The sequence below is a fragment of the Rhinichthys klamathensis genome, unplaced genomic scaffold (assembly GCF_029890125.1).
Source record: "Rhinichthys klamathensis goyatoka isolate OS25496 unplaced genomic scaffold, OSU_Roscu_1.1 h1tg000296l_1, whole genome shotgun sequence".
In the NCBI taxonomy this organism is placed as follows: domain Eukaryota; kingdom Metazoa; phylum Chordata; class Actinopteri; order Cypriniformes; family Leuciscidae; genus Rhinichthys; species Rhinichthys klamathensis.
The window spans coordinates 1,112,293-1,130,494 of NW_026606815.1; the positions used below are offsets into that span (position 1 = coordinate 1,112,293).

At 38.4% G+C, this 18,202-nt stretch overlaps 3 protein-coding genes across 15 annotated transcripts in view; all 3 read right to left on the reverse strand.

Annotated features, from left to right (window-relative positions):
- Positions 1 to 4,685, reverse strand: part of epg5 (ectopic P-granules autophagy protein 5 homolog (C. elegans)) — a 39,152-nt gene extending 34,467 nt beyond the window's left edge. Inside the window, exons 1-9 of one of the 4 annotated variants that reach the window (XM_056270046.1) lie at positions 4,581 to 4,685; positions 3,750 to 3,859; positions 2,776 to 3,642; positions 2,088 to 2,331; positions 1,585 to 1,715; positions 1,159 to 1,266; positions 947 to 1,020; positions 630 to 741; positions 168 to 282 (exon numbers count right to left, since the gene is read on the reverse strand). In XM_056270046.1, coding sequence (XP_056126021.1) covers positions 168 to 282; positions 630 to 741; positions 947 to 1,020; positions 1,159 to 1,266; positions 1,585 to 1,715; positions 2,088 to 2,331; positions 2,776 to 3,642; positions 3,750 to 3,803 — 1,705 coding nt within the window. In that variant the 5' untranslated portion in view covers positions 3,804 to 3,859; positions 4,581 to 4,685. Of the gene's footprint in view, positions 1 to 167; positions 283 to 629; positions 742 to 946; positions 1,021 to 1,158; positions 1,267 to 1,584; positions 1,716 to 2,083; positions 2,332 to 2,775; positions 3,643 to 3,749; positions 3,860 to 3,971; positions 3,991 to 4,576 lie in introns of those variants that run through there. The other 3 variants (XM_056270047.1, XM_056270048.1, XM_056270049.1) reach the window with 3 other exon arrangements.
- A 517-nt stretch (positions 4,686 to 5,202) lies between these two features.
- riok2 (RIO kinase 2 (yeast)) lies at positions 5,203 to 16,817 on the reverse strand. The gene is made up of 10 exons (XM_056270075.1): positions 16,630 to 16,817; positions 13,260 to 13,398; positions 12,840 to 12,956; positions 12,511 to 12,686; positions 11,595 to 11,683; positions 11,186 to 11,377; positions 11,016 to 11,108; positions 7,021 to 7,446; positions 6,287 to 6,377; positions 5,203 to 5,380 (listed from the first exon to the last, which is right to left on the reverse strand). Exons 1-10 carry the CDS (start codon positions 16,693 to 16,695, stop codon positions 5,219 to 5,221), a joined length of 1,551 nt encoding a protein of 516 aa, XP_056126050.1. The 5' UTR covers positions 16,696 to 16,817; the 3' UTR covers positions 5,203 to 5,218.
- A 214-nt stretch (positions 16,818 to 17,031) lies between these two features.
- The window catches only part of atxn2 (ataxin 2), a 42,397-nt gene continuing 41,226 nt past the window's right edge, over positions 17,032 to 18,202 (reverse strand). For all 10 annotated transcript variants that reach the window (XM_056270064.1, XM_056270072.1, XM_056270070.1 and 7 more), the window contains one exon: positions 17,032 to 17,759. In XM_056270064.1, the coding sequence (XP_056126039.1) occupies positions 17,731 to 17,759 (29 nt within the window). In that variant the 3' untranslated portion in view covers positions 17,032 to 17,730. The remainder of the gene's footprint in view (positions 17,760 to 18,202) is intronic.

Here is an 18,202-nt window from a genome sequence, read left to right on the forward strand (position 1 = left end):
ATGAGGGTAAGAAAATGATGGTAGAATTTGCATTTCTGTGTGAACTATCCTTTTCATAGCAAGTGAATACTATACAATCTACTGACCAATTAATGAGGAGAAACAGACATACACTAAATATTGCAAGGCTGTCTCAGCTCATTTATGAGATATAAGGAGAGTCCCACCTTTAGAGCAGATCCCCAGTAAGCGTTTGAAGAGCTCATCAAAGGGAAACTGAGAGAACAGAGAAACCAGATCATCCTCAGACAGCAGCATCCAGCTTGTTTCTGGGTCTTCATCCTGAGAGAGTTCACAAGGGTGTTACAGTAGACATCACCTGGTAGTAAGGTTTTGTTGGTACTTAGATACGAGAGACAAAATAATGGCACTTTCGGCCTGTGCTAACAGAAGTCAAAAGTCTGATCAGACTGCAATATAATATATAATTGATTTCTGATGTCAATATTTGCAGTGAGGTCAAAATGTCTGAAACCATTAGCAAAGAAATTGTAAAAATTTCTGTTTTTTCATGTTTAATAATTTAATACAAATCAGCATAACAGTATGAGTTCAGACATTCTCTTATAAAGCACTGACAGGGGCTGAGCAGAAATTTTAATTTTCGGTTTCATGATGGACCTCCTCACCTCCTCTCCACCCTCATCCACTAGAGTCCAGTTACCAGACTGAGGTCCTGTAATACTGTTGTTGCCCTTCACGTCACTGGGCTTCATGTGTCCGAGGAAGTCTGCACGGTGCCTGCATGTCACACAAATCTCCATATTCAATGAAATGAATAATGCAAAGCCAAATTCTATATCAAGTTTGTGCTTTTAGTTATAACAGTTTTAAACAAAAGAAGCAGCTTTTCGAGCTGTAACTGTAACAATGGCAATAATACAGATGATATGTAAAAAAAATTCAATGGATCATCAGCTCAATTTCCAGTAAAGCTAATCTTCACCTCGCTGGAGACATGAGGATAGCCAGAGCCTGCATGAAATGATACACTCCAGATGGGTTATCCAATACTTTGATCTATTGAAGGAAAGTGGATGCAATGAGTATTATAAGACAAGCAGATATTTGAGATTTTTTATATGTATATTTTTATATATCCCTGTTAAGATTGTTTACTGCTGATCTGAGTCACACATCAAGGCTCTGCTTCAGTACCTGCAGGAATGGCACAGCCCATTTCCCCACACCTGCCGGGCAGCAGAGCAGGTGGTTTAGGATGAAGAGATGATCTCCTCTTGATCCAACATGATGCAGCACAGACACCTGGATGGAAAAAAAGCTTTTATGTTTCATCATAGGTCATGAAAACCAGATCTTATAACTGAGATCCTTTTAACTCTGGAGTAACGTAAGGCTATGAGTATACGGTAATCAGCTAAGCTTGAATTTAATCAATTAAAGGACATCAGAATAATTGGTATTTATAGATACCAATATTTGATATGAATCTAATATTACAAATAATTTGTAGCTGTTTTTTCAGAATGTTCCTCATGAATATAGTAAGACTTTCTTATATTATGATCTCATGTTATCTTGAGATTTTTTCAGTTCATTAGCTGGGTGTTTGAGGGTCTTTACCAGCCTCTGAAGCCAGAGATGGATGTCAGCCTGAAACTGAGAATCATCTAGGACCCGTCGGGTGAAAATAAACAGCACACTGATGCTCTCCTTCAGCGATTGCAAAGAGGACGGCTGAGACTTTGGACTCACTAAGAAGTTCAATACAAAAATCAATAGACAGCATGGCATTCAAAATAACAGAAATAACAACGTTCAGCTGTAATCCTATGCTTTTTCAATGCTCATTAGGACCAGACATAATAATATAGAAGTAAGACAGTTGTCAGTTCTGGTCATCCAATCTTTGGATAAAAGTGTCTGCTAAAATACACAAACAGTGAACAAGCAAAATCCAACAAGGATTGCATTAAATATGCCTCAATTATCAAAAATGTTTTTACATTTGCCATATTGATGTTTTGTCAACACCTGTGAAAATATTTACTCCTTTTCAAACAGTGTAAGTTAACCAATTATTTGTGTCTAATGTACAGTCTAGAGACTTATCAGTGCGAACTTGCCTGTGCTTGTATCTTGCACAGCCACACTTTTGGTGGTGGGGTTACTGCTGAGCAAGCGGTAGAGATAAGACTCCACTTGCAGACGGGACAGGATGGAGGTGTATGAGTGCAGGGCCACTGTCTGATGGAGTATTTCTGCTTTTGCAGAAAACAGATGCTTCAGCTCAGCTAATGCTGCCTCGTTCAGAGTCACCTGCTGGTAGCAGTGGTAGCCAAACACCTTGGTCTGGTCCGCACATACACCCTGTAAAGCAAACAGGTGTTTGTGATCAATAAAACAGACCAATGCAGTGTATTTGTTATGGTAAGGCATGGCTGTGACTTAAACAGCTGGGTTTACAGTTTTGATAAGGACACACTATAAAACTGGAGATCATGCTACCAGTCAGCAAAAAACATTCAGCTGATCAGGGTTGTGCGCATTTATTCAGAATTGCACTGAATCCATTCCTGAATTTGAAATAAAATAGGATTGAGGTAAAAAAACATGATGCAGAATCACAATAAAAATGTATTTTTTTTAGTTTGTCTTGAAATTTGAAGGTTTATTGGCTTTAATATATAACTAGATAGATAGAAAGATAGAAAGATAGATAGATAGATAGATAGATAGATAGATAGATAGATAGATAGATAGATAGATAGATAGATAGATAGATAGATAGATAGATAGATAGATGTGACTCACCTGTAATGAAAGCCTTTCATCCTTGAAGCTCCACATGCGATTCTGCACATTTTTGCAGTCTGAGTTAGCAGCCTGCAGTTCAGTCTGGGCCTGCGTCAGCTGTTTACGGCACCTCCAGTAGCTCAACAGCAGCTCGTACAGCTCATGTCCCTCTTGGAGGGCCAGACTCTGGAACTCGGCTTCATGGAGCTCCACGTTTTCCAACCAGGAACCGGGTTCCCATGTCCGTAGCTGCTCGCTACTGAAGGGCTTAACGGACTGACAGGTCCTGGGAAGCTCTGGATAAAGCCTCTCCCTGGGCTTCTCCACGTCAGCGACCTTCACAGGGATCAAGCTGGGCGGGGAGGATTCCTGGTTAGCCAGAGGCAGAACAGCTGGAGCTACCCGTCCATCAGAAGCCACTGGCATAAAGGAAGTATCTAACAATCCATAGGCGATAGAGTATGAGTCCTCCGAGAGCTGAGGCTCAGGGCAGGAAGCTGGGATAGACGGATATATAGAAGGGACACTAAATGGCTCAAGTTTAGCACTAAGAGGTTTGGGATCACTTTGGCTGTACTGAGTGGGTGTCAAAACTTGGTCCACCCAAGGTGCCGTGTCTTGTGTTGATGATTCATGCTCTTTGTCTTCATGGCAGGACAGTTTCTTCACTATTTCAGTCGTATCAGACAAGAGAACTTGGTCCTTTTCAGCTTTGTCATTATGGTCTAGTGAGGTCTGTGTGGTGGGTAGGTTCAGATCAGAGGCAGGAGGCACATGAGAAAGGCTGAGAGGGACATCAGTGAACAGTGCCGGCCCTGGCTCATTAAGTTCTCTAGAAGGTCCAGAGGACTGTCTAACACTCTCTAACTGTCTCTCCTTTTTGACCTGTTAATGAAGAATAACTATTTTTAGGATTATGAGATAAACTTAAAACAAGATTTTAAGTGTCAACCTAAAGATTAGTAAGAGAAATATTATAGGTGGGTTTTCACCTGTGGCTTGCCACTGGATTTGGACTTTGATTTTTTGGGTCTTACAGCCTCCATCTCCACGCCAGTCTCCACATGATCGTTATAAAATTACTCCATTCCTCTACAGGACCCTGCAGCACACAAGTCATTAAGCTTTAGAGAAGATATTGCGTTTAAAGGAACAATTCACACAAACATTTTTACTTTACAACATTATCTCCTCACCCTCATGTCGTTACAAACCTGCATGACTTAGTTTCTGGCTGTGGAACACAAAATTAGGCCTACGTGCTTTGCAGAATGACAGTCTCTGCAACCTTTCACTTTTGTTGACATGAAGAGAAAATACAATGAAAGTGCAAGGTGACTGAGAGACTCTTTTCACTGAGAGATCTCTTGTTTCACTGAAGTCACATGTGTTGTAACAACATGAGGATAATCACAATTGCATTTCGATGGAACAACAATAGCCTACAATTAAAATACAACAGAAAACGAAACCAAAAATGTAACGTAAGAGAGCGGAAATTCTGGCGGTAAGAGTTTCCACCTTCCATAACATCTAAACCAACTGAAGACAACTGACAGCGACAGAACATTGATGAACCCGTGCAGTAGTTCACATTCAGCTGATTCACTATTTCTATAATTAGCAGTGAATAAATTAGTTGTTACTTCCACGAACGAGGCTAACGTACCATTTCTAGTAAAAAGTAAACATAGACAGATACATCAAAGGATTGCAGGGAGGAGCGGATCATCCAACATAACCCCTGCTGACATGGATGATTCGTTCTACAAAACACAACAAAATAATCTCGTGCGAAAGGAAGATTATTATAACTCACCTACGTGATATTACTCTTATAAACAGCAGCTGTCAGTCAGTCATAAAGATTTTGCGGCGCTGTCAGTTCTTGGATTGTTTTGTTCCTGGACGCTATCGCAAGACGGGGATCACGTGCCCCTCCACTCTCAAATGGTGAGCCGGAAGGGACAAAACGCGAAGAACTTATGAGCCAAGGTACGTAAATATTATTAATTTTTTTTTTTTTTAGTGCAGCTGTAGTTTTGCCGTTTCTACAATTATGTTGCAGTATCAGTAGTTGCTGCAAAACAAACAAACACAAAAACGACAGATTCTGAAAGCTTCTTGACCAGTTTGAAGGCGATGACATTTTGTTTACAATACCATGCTATAGGTTTGCAAATGATAGATAATGAGATGTACTTATATTTGATTAGTTGATAGTGCTTAATAAAGTTAAGTCATGTACATATTTTAAAAATCCCTGAATACATGCAATACATGTAGTCAATCTCCATTATTTGAAATAAAACCAGGTCTAACCTTTATGTGGTATATTTCATTTCAAACATAAATAAAGCTAACCACAACTCAGCTTCTAGATGTAGATGTTTTATTAATTCATTTCATACACAAGTGACACTGAAAACTGTTAGAAGTTCTGAGGTAATCTCTTCCATCCTCAGCCCCAGAATTGATCAGCATCCAAACTGCCCTTGATGTTGTTCTGATTCTCTCTCCTCTCCTTGGTCACCAGGTTGGCCTCACCCTTCTGCAGACGTCTTCTCTGAGCAGCCTTCTGCTGTTTGTTGAGCTGTCTCTTCACTTTCTGCCTGATGACCTCCTGTATAGGGGCACATCCAACTCATTACTTACAACAACATAAATCTAACTTGCATCATAAAAGCAAAGTTTAAAAAAAATCTGGAGTGATTATTTATTTTTTACACCAAGTTCAAATAGCCCACCTTGTTGGCAGAGGCTATTTACACTAATTCTGCCCACCATTGTCAAGATGAGTCAGGACAAAATTACCAAGGACACCCATCTGAAACAGAAGCAGTGACGTGGAGAGTAAAGCTGGTTGGCGATAGCTTTTGAAGCAACCAACCAGAGTTCGAATCCGCCTTTTTCCGAACTTATTCTTCTCCCTTTTCCTATTGCATATCAGCTTGGAGAGGTGTTACTTTAAATAAAATTAAGAAAATATTTTCAAGGTATTTAGATATTTAATAGTGGGAATTTAGTGCTAAACTGGCATTTCTAAATTAAATTGGATGTGGTGTCCTCACGATGGTCAGATGGTCTTGAACATTGACTGCGACTCATGTTACCACGCTCAAAACAATGGCTCCCTTCCTGGACTTTTGAGGACAACTTTACTTATCAGCAGGTTCAGCATGGTTAGGGGTAAATGTAGGGAAGGGATTTAGGGTTAGGAACAAGTAATGTCCCAAAAAGGCAGCATTCATTTTAATACATGCAAACACATACACTAAATTTCTTATTACATACTGTTTTATAATATACTTACAATACAATAAAGGTGCAAAAAGTATCTGCCACTATTTGCACTAAGTATACATAGCACCCAAAAACTGTTGACATTGTGCAAATAGACTCTGGCTTCTTTCCCCGAAGAACTTTGCATTTATTTATGCAAACCTACAAAGTTTTGACTGCATCTTGCTTTTGTGAATGAGGAAGCAAATTTTTAACCATATAATGACATTCAAAAGGTTATACTCACTGGTGGAATTGTTGAACAACTGCCAACACTTCCAATGCTCATTTCACTGGTTGTTCTCCTCCTGTGCTCGTTCTCAAGGCTCAATTGGTCTCTGTGGGATCACAAGCATCATTTCATTATACATATCAAATGTAATAGTAAGGGTTTTATATGCAGGAATGCTTTAGTTCACACATAAATTCGAATTCTTATAAGTTATAATACTAATACTTATTCTTATAATAAGTTCACAGCAACCACAGGGTGCCAAGCATCAAAAAAGCACAAAAGTCATTTAAGGTCATAATTCACAGATAATCTTTGTTTCCACTGCAGCTCTCCAACCAAATGTCACGTTGTGACCGGATGTGTCAGCTTGAAGAATGCTTGCGTTAGGAAACCTACATTTTTCACAGGTAGCAGATATTTCAGTTGAAATTAAATTAAAAACAGATTTAATTGAAACGTAGTCACATTTAAACATTGATCAACGCACATCCATAAAGCACATCAAATATTGTAAACTAAAGCTCAACTGTACTTGTACTGGATCCAAGTAAATTAAAGAATGTTCAATTTTGGGTGAAATAACCCTTTTAGGATATAAGCCACAATATGAACGGTGGCTATATATCTGTGTGAAAATGGTTGTGTGTGCAATCCAGTTACGATATTAGAAATCATATTTTTAGATACAAAAAAAGTCACAATATATTTTATCATATAAAATAAATGACTTATAAAGGTCTCCTTACCTGAAAGGCCTGAATTCTTTGTTGCATGCAGAAAGGTCAACTAAATCAGGACACTCATCTTCCACCTCATCCCTTCCCAAGTCTTTGGAAATGTCAGAAACAGTCTCTTTCTGAATGTCCTCTGCGGGGATCTCCTCTTGACATCGAGCTCCCTCGTGTTCCTCTGTGTCGTTCTCTTCTGATGGAGTCTCCTTGCTAATTTTTAGCCCTTCCAGCTCAAGCATGGCATGTTTATACTCCTCCATGCAGATAACGTCCTCTGAGGCTGCCTGATGTGTGTCATCATCTGACTCTGAGATGTCATCATCTTCATCTCCACTGAGTCCCTCACCCTCTGGACCTTCAGGGTGAAGCAAACTGTCATCCTGCTGCAGCTCCTTGGTGTAGCCACTAGCTGAGATCTCCACATCGAGTGAACATGCTTTTCTGTGGAGAGAAATGCGTAACTTAGCTCGGTCTATAAAGTCTAGACCAGGGGTCGGCAAGTAAGGTTGGCATCGGGCCAAAACATTTTTTTTTACACTAGATGGCGGGCCAGAACATAGTCAATGGATAATTTAAGAAATTATTTGATGAAAAATGCAACTAGAATTGCCTGTGACAGACTGTTACAGTGTCTTTTGTAACTGGTAGTGAGCTGTTACTCTGTGTTAAATCCTGTAGTAGAACCGTCATTAACAAAAAAGCCACATTTGTGTGGCAGTGTCCGGGTTTTACACTGGATACATTAATAAAGCAGAAGGGATGAGTCACGATTTTCGAATATTCGATTTGTTGATTTATTTATAGAATATAGAATAGGTTGTGCGATAATTGTCTAAAAAAAAAATCCCCATGTTTTCGGTGCTGATTCGGTGGTGACGCTGTGTTCATGTAACCAGAGGGTGACGCTGCCAATAACGCAAAAGCTGTCACAAGGAATCGGCAAAAGTAATGATTATGAATGTTTCAAATATAGCAAGGAGACATTTTAATTGTTTATTAGTGTCTGTGTCGGCTGCAATAGTGACCGCAGTAGTTAACGCGCCTATAGAGAGAAATGCACATTTCATATGGATTACATAAGCAGAGAGTAGTCGGTTTCTTTTCGTTTTGAATTGTTTCGTTTAAAATTAGACATTTTAAGCTTTCAATATATATTTCTTGTGTCTGTGAGGCAGCTTAAACACTGAGTTTCGGTTCATTTATGAGAAGAGCTCCAGTTCACGAGCAATGCAATCTCGCCGGCGCCTCATGTCCTGATTATATTGTCTGCTATATTTGCTTCTTATTTATTAAATCCAGGCAATTGGTTGATGAAACATTGATTAAAAATAAGGTACAAATGACACAAAACAAAATTCACTTTTTAGAAAGGCTTTCTACAAAACAAAACTTAATGAAATGGTCAAAATCATGTCTGACCCACGTCTCCCGATATATTGCGGCATCTTGCAACACATCCCACCTTGCTAAAACACACATGTGGGAGATGCGGAATGGATAAAAATAACAAAAGAAATAAAAGAGGAATTGAATAAGCCCATTAATGGCATTTTTGAGTCATGCTCTTAACGAACTATGTTTTATTTCCTCTTTCCATATTGTGAATAATAAATGCGTATCATTTTAATTTGCTTGTTACACAATGGAGCCTAACTTATTGTAATAATTATTTGACGTAGCCTACTTTTAAACTTAGAATTATTCCTTGGGATAATCGCATACTAAACTACATTTTTTTAAATTGTTTGCGTGCAGGTGGTACGCTATTACGTCGCGTGTAGAGTGATGTTAACATTTAAGCTAGCTGGTGAGAGAAAATGGCACTATCAAAGAGTCTAAAGAGGAAAGTTGACAGCGAAAATAGCCATACAAAGAATAATGAAAAGACAACTATGCGTTCTTGTCTGTCAGTCATATAATGCAGGTCTATGGTAGTCTCGCGTAGCCAGACCTTCAGACTGACGGCTGAAGGTCTGGAATTCATAGCAGCTTTCTTTGGCTAAGGCCCGCCCACAAGGCCGTTTGACCGACATGTAAAACAACCAATTACAGATCGTTTCGTTCAGCGTCACGTTTCGGGGCGTGGAAATGTCCCCACAACAACAGACCTGCGTGCAACAAGTCAGTCAGCATAGAAAATCAAAGAAGGAGAAGAAAACTTCTAGAGTCTATGCCGTGAACCTCGCATACTTTTGAGAATCCTACGTTTAGCTGATCTTGATAAATGCTCATTGTCACTCATGTAAACACAACAGTTTTTCTTCCGCAATCACACGCCTGCGCTTTGTTTCCCGGCGGACCGAAAACAAACGCGACACTTGCGCCCCCCGGAAATCCGATAAAATTCAACCAATCAGATGACGACTTCAACATTCCTGAAGTGTTTCCAGTTAAGTGTACCATATGCATCAGACGTTTAGCCAACGTTCCGTGGGCGTGACGTCTGAGGCTGAGACTAGGTCTATGGTAACTTCCTCAAAGAGCATGCACAGAGAAGTCCAAATTAAACATGATTTAATGACTCGTAAATGTAAGTACACATTGATGGCCTAAGACACGAAACGATCGGTTTGTGTGAGAAAACGAACAGTATTTATATCGTTTTTACCTCTTGTAAACACAGCCACGTCCAAGTGATCTGAGGGCGTGGGAGCTTCCGTCTTTTCCGCCAAGCGCCGGAAGTGATCTCTCGCGCGTGTACGCCACTCATACAATTGTTTTTTTTTTTTTTTTTTTTTTTTACGATTTAAACATCCCGGATAAGCGCAAATTAGTACCCTTTTAACAAGCCGTCTTACCTACAATCTCTGCTCTGTGTAAACAATGAGTGACGAATACGCGCGAGAGATCACTTCCGGCACTTTCCGGAAAAGACCGAAGCGCCCGCGACCTCAGATCACTTGGACGTGGCTGTGTTTACAAGAGGTAAAAACGATATAAATACTGTTCGTTTTCTCACACAAACCGCTCGTTTCGTGTCTTAGGCCATCAATGTGTACTTACATTTACGAGTGATTAAATCATGTTTAATTTGGACTTCTCTGTGCATGCTCTTTGAGGAAGTTACCATAGACCTGCATTATATGACAGACAGACAAGAACGGTTTGACCTAAAAATATCAAAATTTAAAATACTGTGGAAACAAAGACACCTACATCTTGGATGCCCTAGAGGTAAGCTAAAACATACCAAAAATTAATTTCAAAGTGAACTATCCCTTTAAAGGGATACTCCACTTTTTTTGGAAATAGGCTCATTTTACAACTCCCCCAGAGTTAAACTGTTGAGTTTTACCGTTTTTGAATTCATTCAGCCGATCTCCGGTTCTGGCGGTACCACTTTTAGCATAGCTTAGCATCATTGAAGTGGACAAGACCATTAGCATTTCTCAAAAAAAAAAAAAAAGACCAAAGCGTTTCGATATTTTTCCTATTTAAAACTTGACTCTTCTGTAGTTACATCGTGCACTAAGACCGACGGAAAATGTAAAGTTGCGATTTTCTAGGCTGATATGGCTAGGAACTATACTCTCATTCCTGCGTAATAATCAAGAAACTTTACTGCCGTACCATAAATAGGAAAAATATCGAAACACTATGGTCATTTATTTTTTAGAAATGCTAATGGTCTTGTCCACTTCAATGATGTATGCTAAGCTATGCTAAAAGTGGTACCGCCAGAACCGGAGATCGGCTGAATGGATTCAAAAACGGTAAAACTCAACCGTTTAACTCTGGGGGAGTTGTAAAATGAGCCTATTTCCAAAAAAAGTAGAGTATCCCTTTAACTGCAAGTTGTCGCTGTTTGGAATATAATATTAGACATTTCATGACGGCTATTTTAGAGGTGTGTCTAGCGATCCACAGACTCTTTTGAATGTCTTTCAGAACTTTTCAGGCTGCGGCACGGGCCAGATATTATTGCTGGCGGGCCAGTTTTTACCCGCGGGCTGCCTTTTGCCGACCCCTGGTCTAGACTATGCAATAAAGCAAGCTTTTAGAAAAATTACCTGATATCTTTGAATGTTGGATAGAGTTCACTTTCGTAGTTGAATCTCCTGATGAAGAAATCTCGAACACATTTGACGTCTCGATCGAAGTACCTTTTGGAAAACAATCAAAAACTTAGTGCGAGTGCTTATTAAATAATTATCCGTTTATCATCAGGTTAAATAGCCACCATTCAGCATTTATATGGGAGGTGGAGACCATCTGAGGGAAGTCAATCATTGTGACGTGGTCGTTGTCATCGAGCATGAGGTTAAATTCATTGAAGTCTCCGTGGATCAGGCCATGATTGGCAAGTTTGATTATTAGCTCCATGATTTCACTGTACAGTGTAGCAGAGTCTTGAATCTGTCGAATCTGACACCTGTGTAATGAATACAGAAACAGTCAACGCAAGTAAATAAATAAACAAAAAATGTTGTTTCTATGTCCTTTGAAATTAAGTATGGTACAAGATAGATTAATACAGAACACCACTGCACAGTTATCAATGACCATGACATACAAGTAAATATTTAATCTAAGAAAAAAGTAGTGTGTGAGGAGTGTGTTCATCTAAAGCAAAGTGCAAGTAAACTCACAGCGGGTAACCATTAATAAACTCCATAACCACTGCATGTCTGTTGTAGTCTACTGGCTTTGGAACCGGAAACCCTCGGTCATATAATGCCTGTTGAAAAACAAGGACTCTTAAAATAAATCCAGACAAACATTAGCCCGAACAAGAACTGTTTTCTGGTCTTTATTTGGTTAGATTTAGCTTTAATATATCATAAAGTAAGCAACAGCTGGTAGCAGCTCAAATACCAAATAAATGGACATAAAATATCAATTTACATTCAAATTATTTCAGAAGAGAAGATTTGAATCTAGCACAATGTAGGAGATTGGTTGCAAGGGTCAACAACAGGCAAATACAGTTGGTTGGCATTGAGCAAATATTAGACCTCAGAATGCTGTGATTGACCAATTAGAGTCAAGTATTGCAGAGAGTACACATACTCAACACAAAAGATATTGTAGGTTGAAAATGACAATGGCAAAAAGGTTTTTTTTTTTTTGGATGTTGGTTATGGGACACTATGGGAAACTTTAGATAAAAGCATCTCCTATATCAGTGGTTCTCGACCAATTTTGTTAAATTATATTAATCTTAAATTGTTTAAAAACACACACACTAACTAAAATAAAGATGTAGAGCATTGAACTGACGTCGCATTTGTGAATTTATTGGTATTACAGCAGAAGTACCAGAGGTTCATATCAGCTTAGTTCGAGTGCCTTCGAATATTGTCTTGGACAAAGTGGAACCATTGTGCTACATGAATAAATGTAATGGATTCTGACAAAAATGCATTTTCAGATTAGAAGCATGCATGCAAATACAAATGAGACTTTTAATATTGAAAACAAATGAAGTAACCCAAAATCTGCCAAAAAAAAAAAAAAGTACAGAAAGAGTACAGAAAATATCCTCTAGGAATATTTGGATATTACCTTCATGTATGCATACTCTTTCATGGCAGAGAGCCGGGACAGGTACAGCCATGACATATTGTGTCTGTGCTTGTGGTAATCTCTCTTATTCTTCAAGTTTCTGAAGGATGTCCTACCCAGTCTGTGAAGTTTCATAGCAAACTGCTCCCCCTCTGCATTTGCAACAATGTAAATGTCTGAAATATAAAACAAGTATTATAAGTCTCCATTATGATAAGTGAAACTATTCAAGGTTTGAGTGAGAATGGACCATTTTTTTTATTATTTTTTTAAATGTGTCAGACTTCTTAACGACTAAAAATAAATTCTAATTAAAAAATTATCCTGACCTGACTCTTTGCCAACTCCCATCTGGTTTCCAACAGACAAAATAACATCCCTGGATGAAAGTGTCTTCAATGCCAGGTAATCATAGCCGCCGTAATTCAGGCGATACCCCTGCACAGCTACAGTGAGGAAACACAGTCAAAGCTGCACTCATCCACAAAAACATTACTGAATGAAACTGAAGGATGATATCAAGCCTAACATTTTTTTCCCAATATCTTTGTTGTCCCTTTCTTGTTTTATAACCACAGAACAAGTACACAAACATACACCCTTTCACATACACATTCAATTTACACTTTTTAAAAGAAGAAATGCATTAAAGTAAATAAATAAATTAAGATAAACGTATAAAAATAAAATAAGAAATAAGTAAATAAGAAATAATTAATTTGTTACAGTGTTAAGCCTAACACATTTACCTTTGCTGCGCTCATAGGCCAGCAGTTTGTGTTTCACCAGCTCCCGCAAAACCTTGTTGCATCCTCCATGTTTGAGACTGGCAATGGATGCAATCAGATTCACTGGGACGATTTCGTGATTCTTCATGCCCATTTCCACCTGTGTGCACCCCGAAGAGAATAAAAATGGCATAACGCAAAAAACTTGATCACTGAATCATAATCAGATCTTTTAGTTTGTACTTCCATCTGAGCAAACCTGTAATGAATCAAATGTCAAGCAGCAAATATCTTTCTCTTCCCACTAAGCAAACTGAAATGTAATAATTTTGTTTATAATTTGTATAATTACATTCTCTGAAATAGTTGACAACAGTAATTCAACAAGGTTCGCTAATTTTCATAAACAGAATGTGAACTTCAGGGGTTGGACAATGAAACACCTGGTTTTAGTCCACAATCATTTATTAGTATGGTGTAGGGCCTCCTTTTGCGGCAAATGCAGCATCAGTTAATCTGGGAAATAACAGATATAAATCCTTCAGTGGCCAAAAGGATTTTGAGCCATTCCTTTTTCAAAACAGTGGACAGGTAAGGAAAATATTTTCTGAACAAAATACCTCAAAGTGACAGGTTTGTTTGATGTTCAACTTTCCTTTCATGTTCAAACTATTGTGTCACGAGTTTTGCTGTGTGTATTATCATGCTGATACACGGCACCTCATTCAGGGTACAATGTTTGAATCATTAGGTGCACCTGGTCCTTCAGAATGGTTCGGTAGTCCTCGGCAGGGACGATGGGGCGGGGCGACACTTTTAGGCGGGGCGACACGTGTCGCTCCGCCCACCCCCAATTTAATTGGTTTATTATACCGCAATCTTATTGGTGTAAACGATTCAGGTCTGAGCATGCGCATTCCTTTATGTACGATTTTGTGAATGATTTGGCCGTATCAAAGAAATATTAAATGCTAACTTTAATTGTATCTTATTATCAGTTTACCATGGTAATTTTTGTTAATATCTATTGGCTAATACTTTATATACTTAAGACACAGTATAGATTAAGTTATTGTTTAAAAACGAACGCTTGGTGACGTTACTTGTACTTCAGGGAGATGTTTTACATTAGATAGTGCGTCATTCACTTGGCTTCTTCATATTTCTATCAGGATCGGTGGATCAGCACAAACTCGGGATTTTACGCAAATGATGATATTGACTGTAAGAATGTAAGCAGCTGATTTTAAATTTTAAAGCATGACCGTTTTTTGTTGTCATTTTTTTAACGAGTTTGTCCAATGCTTGCATTATTTGGTACAAAGTGCAAATAAAATGTTTAATGGCAAACACGTTTCCTGGTTGATTACCTGTTCATACAATATGAGGGCCTATTGGTTCTGTAAAGCCCTATGTTATATTTTTTAAAGATTCATGTTTTCTAATAAGTGTCAACCGGTTATGTACTACTGTCTATCTGTGACTGTGACATCAGGTATATTAAAAATCCAATTGTTTATTTATCCTTCATCGCATTGCGTGTTCATGTAGGCTACTGGATAAAAATGGTTACAAATATTAACACATAGGCTAGCTGCATAACCATAAAAAACACACACTGCTATAAATCTGTGCAATTATAATAGGCTGTAATAAAATAAATAAAACACCCAGCAGAGAAGTGATATGAACATGTAGGCCAATTGCTTAAATACGCTCTTGAGCACATAGCCTACATTATAATATTTGCTATAGATCAACATAACATCTGTTTTAGTAAAAAAAAAAACATTTTTTTTTTTCACATTGCAGCGCTGCACGGATTTTATTCCCATTGTACGCACATAACCCAATGGCCAGGGCTTGCTATTTGGTAGCCTGTCTTATTTGTCACCGTGGTTTTGCTTAAAAAAAAAAAAAAAAACACACTTTCAGATTTATCCTTGTTTTACTGAAATACAGGGAATTATCATAATTTGTGTAAAATCCCGAGTTTATGTTTATTCACTGATCCCACTGGAAAAACGAAGAAGCATTTAAACGAATGATGTAAAATTAAGGAGCTCTGCATGACATGCGGAAAAATATTGTCTAAATCAGCCCACATAGAAATGATCTTTCCTTTGATCTGCCAGTAATTTCATGCAGTCATGCTCATTGCCCACCAAAAGTGGCACTGACTTATCTAGGGTAAATTAATATAGTATAGCTAGGCTAAATCTCAAACAGTGTATTATTTATCAGCAACATATTTTGTGATATCCCCAAGCAATAAAACTGCTCAATATTACAATATGACTTTTTGTAAAGCTGCTTTGAAACGATGTGAATTGTGAATACATTTGACAGTAACTTCATCTAACTTCATTCGTAAGTTCATCAAAACATTATCCAATTGATCGTTACTGAAATCGCAATGGTTATCACTTAATATCTTAATATAGTACGGCCAAACAGCGTCATAGATAATTAATAAACTCGTACATAAAGGAATGCGCATGCTCGTGCCTCAAGCGTCTATGCCAATAAGATTGCGGTATTATAAACCAATAAAATCGGGTGTGGGCGGAGCGACACGTGTCGCCCCACCTAAAAGTGTCGCCCCGCCCCATCGTCCAGACTGCACTCTGGGGCTACTCAAACCATCACTGATCCACCCTGTGCTTCACTCTGGACAGCAACAGTCCGGGTGTTAAGCCTCTTTGGGGCTTCTCCACATCATAACTCCCACAGATGTGGGAAAGACAGTGAAGGTGGAAATACATGTTTCACATTGTCCACAGCCCAAGATTTGCACTGTTGGCACCAATGAAACTGACATTTGGCATTTGCACAAGTGACCAAAGGTTTGACAATAACAGCCCGACCGTGAATATTGACTCTGTGAAGCTCCAGACGAGTCTTTTAATTATGCAGTGAGTTTGGCAGCTGTGCTTTTATGTGTTTTGGATGCAATCCGGGTTAGTACCTGCCTGGACATCCCTTTCTCTTGCTTCGACAGTTACTCCTGTTGGATGTGGTTCGTCCTACAGTATGTGGTGTATGCCGACTTTACCCTGAATACCATACCTCTCAATACACCCCAAATACTTTCTGTCCTGGTCACATATGAGCCAGCGAGACGCGCAGAATCAATATGTCCTCTTTGAGGACAGTGAAGATTGGCCACCAGGCCGCGCATACAGGCGTGAAACATCTAATACTATAGTGGTCAGTGTTTCATTGTTCAACCCCGTACATTATATGCCATGATAGAACTAATATTATGCAATATGCATTTAGCTAAAATGAGAATCTTAATTTTGATTGACACAGACAGACGTATTTAGCTCAAATGGTTGTTAAAAATACAGCAGGATGAAAAATACATGTAAACAGATTGGATACATACCGCTGTGAGAACTCTAAAATCATCTCTGGACAGATACCTCAGGATAACGACGTTCAATTTGCCCATGATGGCAAACCCGTTTCCACTTAATTTTATAAAGGTTTCTATATTTTGCAAATGTCTTGCAATGCGTTTTTAGTTCAACCTCAACCAGCCATTCCACATGTTTAAACCGGAAAAGCACAGTATTTTGACGTGCCCATCCTTGAGGTTGACGGGTTAAGTGTTTCTCCTGGCGGCCTGGAGTAGAATTGCATGTGCAGCTTTGAAACGCCGTCTGATCTGATGTACTTGTATCATATTCACAAAACGAGCAAATCAACAATATTTAAACCTCAAGCAGGATCTTGAATCTTGTCAAGTGAAATAACAAATGACACAAAATAAAACAGTCGAGACGTGTTAAAGTTTTTAAAACTTTTTTTAATGTTTTTTTTTTTTTTTTAAATTCATTTATATTATCTACAAAGTAAAAGTTATTTTAACTTAACAGTTTTATAACGGTCAAGTCAAATGGGGTTTTGTCATCAGATTAAATTAATAAATAATTTATCTGCATTTGTTTTTGCCGAACATCTTCATTAATGGAAGTTTCTTGTGTTTAGTTTGGTTACAACCATTCCGTTTTGTTGGTGTTTTACCCCAAGGTCTTGAGCACAGCTATAGATAGCAGCAGCATTTAACAGTAATGTTAATACTGTCAATATACGGAAGAATTATCTTTAACTTAGAAGGTGCAGACGAAATGTTCCAGTTATTTATGCAGTTTTCTCACTCTTCTGGGCTTTTTTGCTATTGTTAGGACCCACTGCAAGAGTTCTAGTGTCACTGAAACGTGAAAAATGATTCCTCGTTAAAACTCTTGTATTTCGTTTCTTTAAAAAAAAAAGAAAAAAAGAAAAGCCAGTTCACCACATCTTTGCTGTTAATGTTTCTTAATCATTGGTGGTGGGTAGCAGTAGAGCAGCATGATAGAGGTTCTCGTGGCCATTTAGGGGGGTGTTTAAGGATTGGTTGGCCAGTATGTGATGGGCGGGGCCAGATAGCTCTGCAAGGACCAGGAGCCACTCAACTCGACTGCTGTTCTCTGATCTTCATCCTCTACATCTGCTGCTGATGGTGAGCTTGCACTGAAACACACAATGATTTATTTTACACACTTGATAGCAAAATTAACAGAGAAACTTAAATACACATGTACAACAGTTAACATCACAAGTCAGACAGTATGTTACTAACATTACAGGCAAAACAGAAATTTCAGATCACTATATAATCAAATGCATACATTATAAAAGACAACAAAATGTTGGTTTGAAGATTACATGAAAGTTCCATGGAATGTGGAACGTTTTTTTTTGGGCCTGCCTGAAAATACAAACTTATTGGCAATAGGTGGTGGTTGAAATTGAAAAAATACTAGGAGTTTGACAATTCATTCATTACATTGCACCTCGGGAAAATAGCAAAAACTGTTTTACACAAGGAAAAATACTAGTATAGTAGTAGGAAAGCTATAGTAGTAGCCAGTAGGAAAGCCATAATTAACTGAAATATACTGTATAGAAAGACT

What these genes read in the sequence shown, in the direction of transcription:
- riok2 (XM_056270075.1), bottom strand. Translation starts at nt 16,695, where the DNA reads ATGGGCAAATTGAACGTCGTTATCCTGAGGTATCTGTCCAGAGATGAT. An exon ending in TTTATTAATGGTTACCCGCT is followed by an intron (nt 11,378 to 11,594) that starts GTGAGTTTACTT and finishes TTCATTACACAG; the next exon opens with GTGTCAGATTCGACAGATTC. An exon ending in AAAGAATTCAGGCCTTTCAG is followed by an intron (nt 6,378 to 7,020) that starts GTAAGGAGACCT and finishes GTGATCCCACAG; the next exon opens with AGACCAATTGAGCCTTGAGA.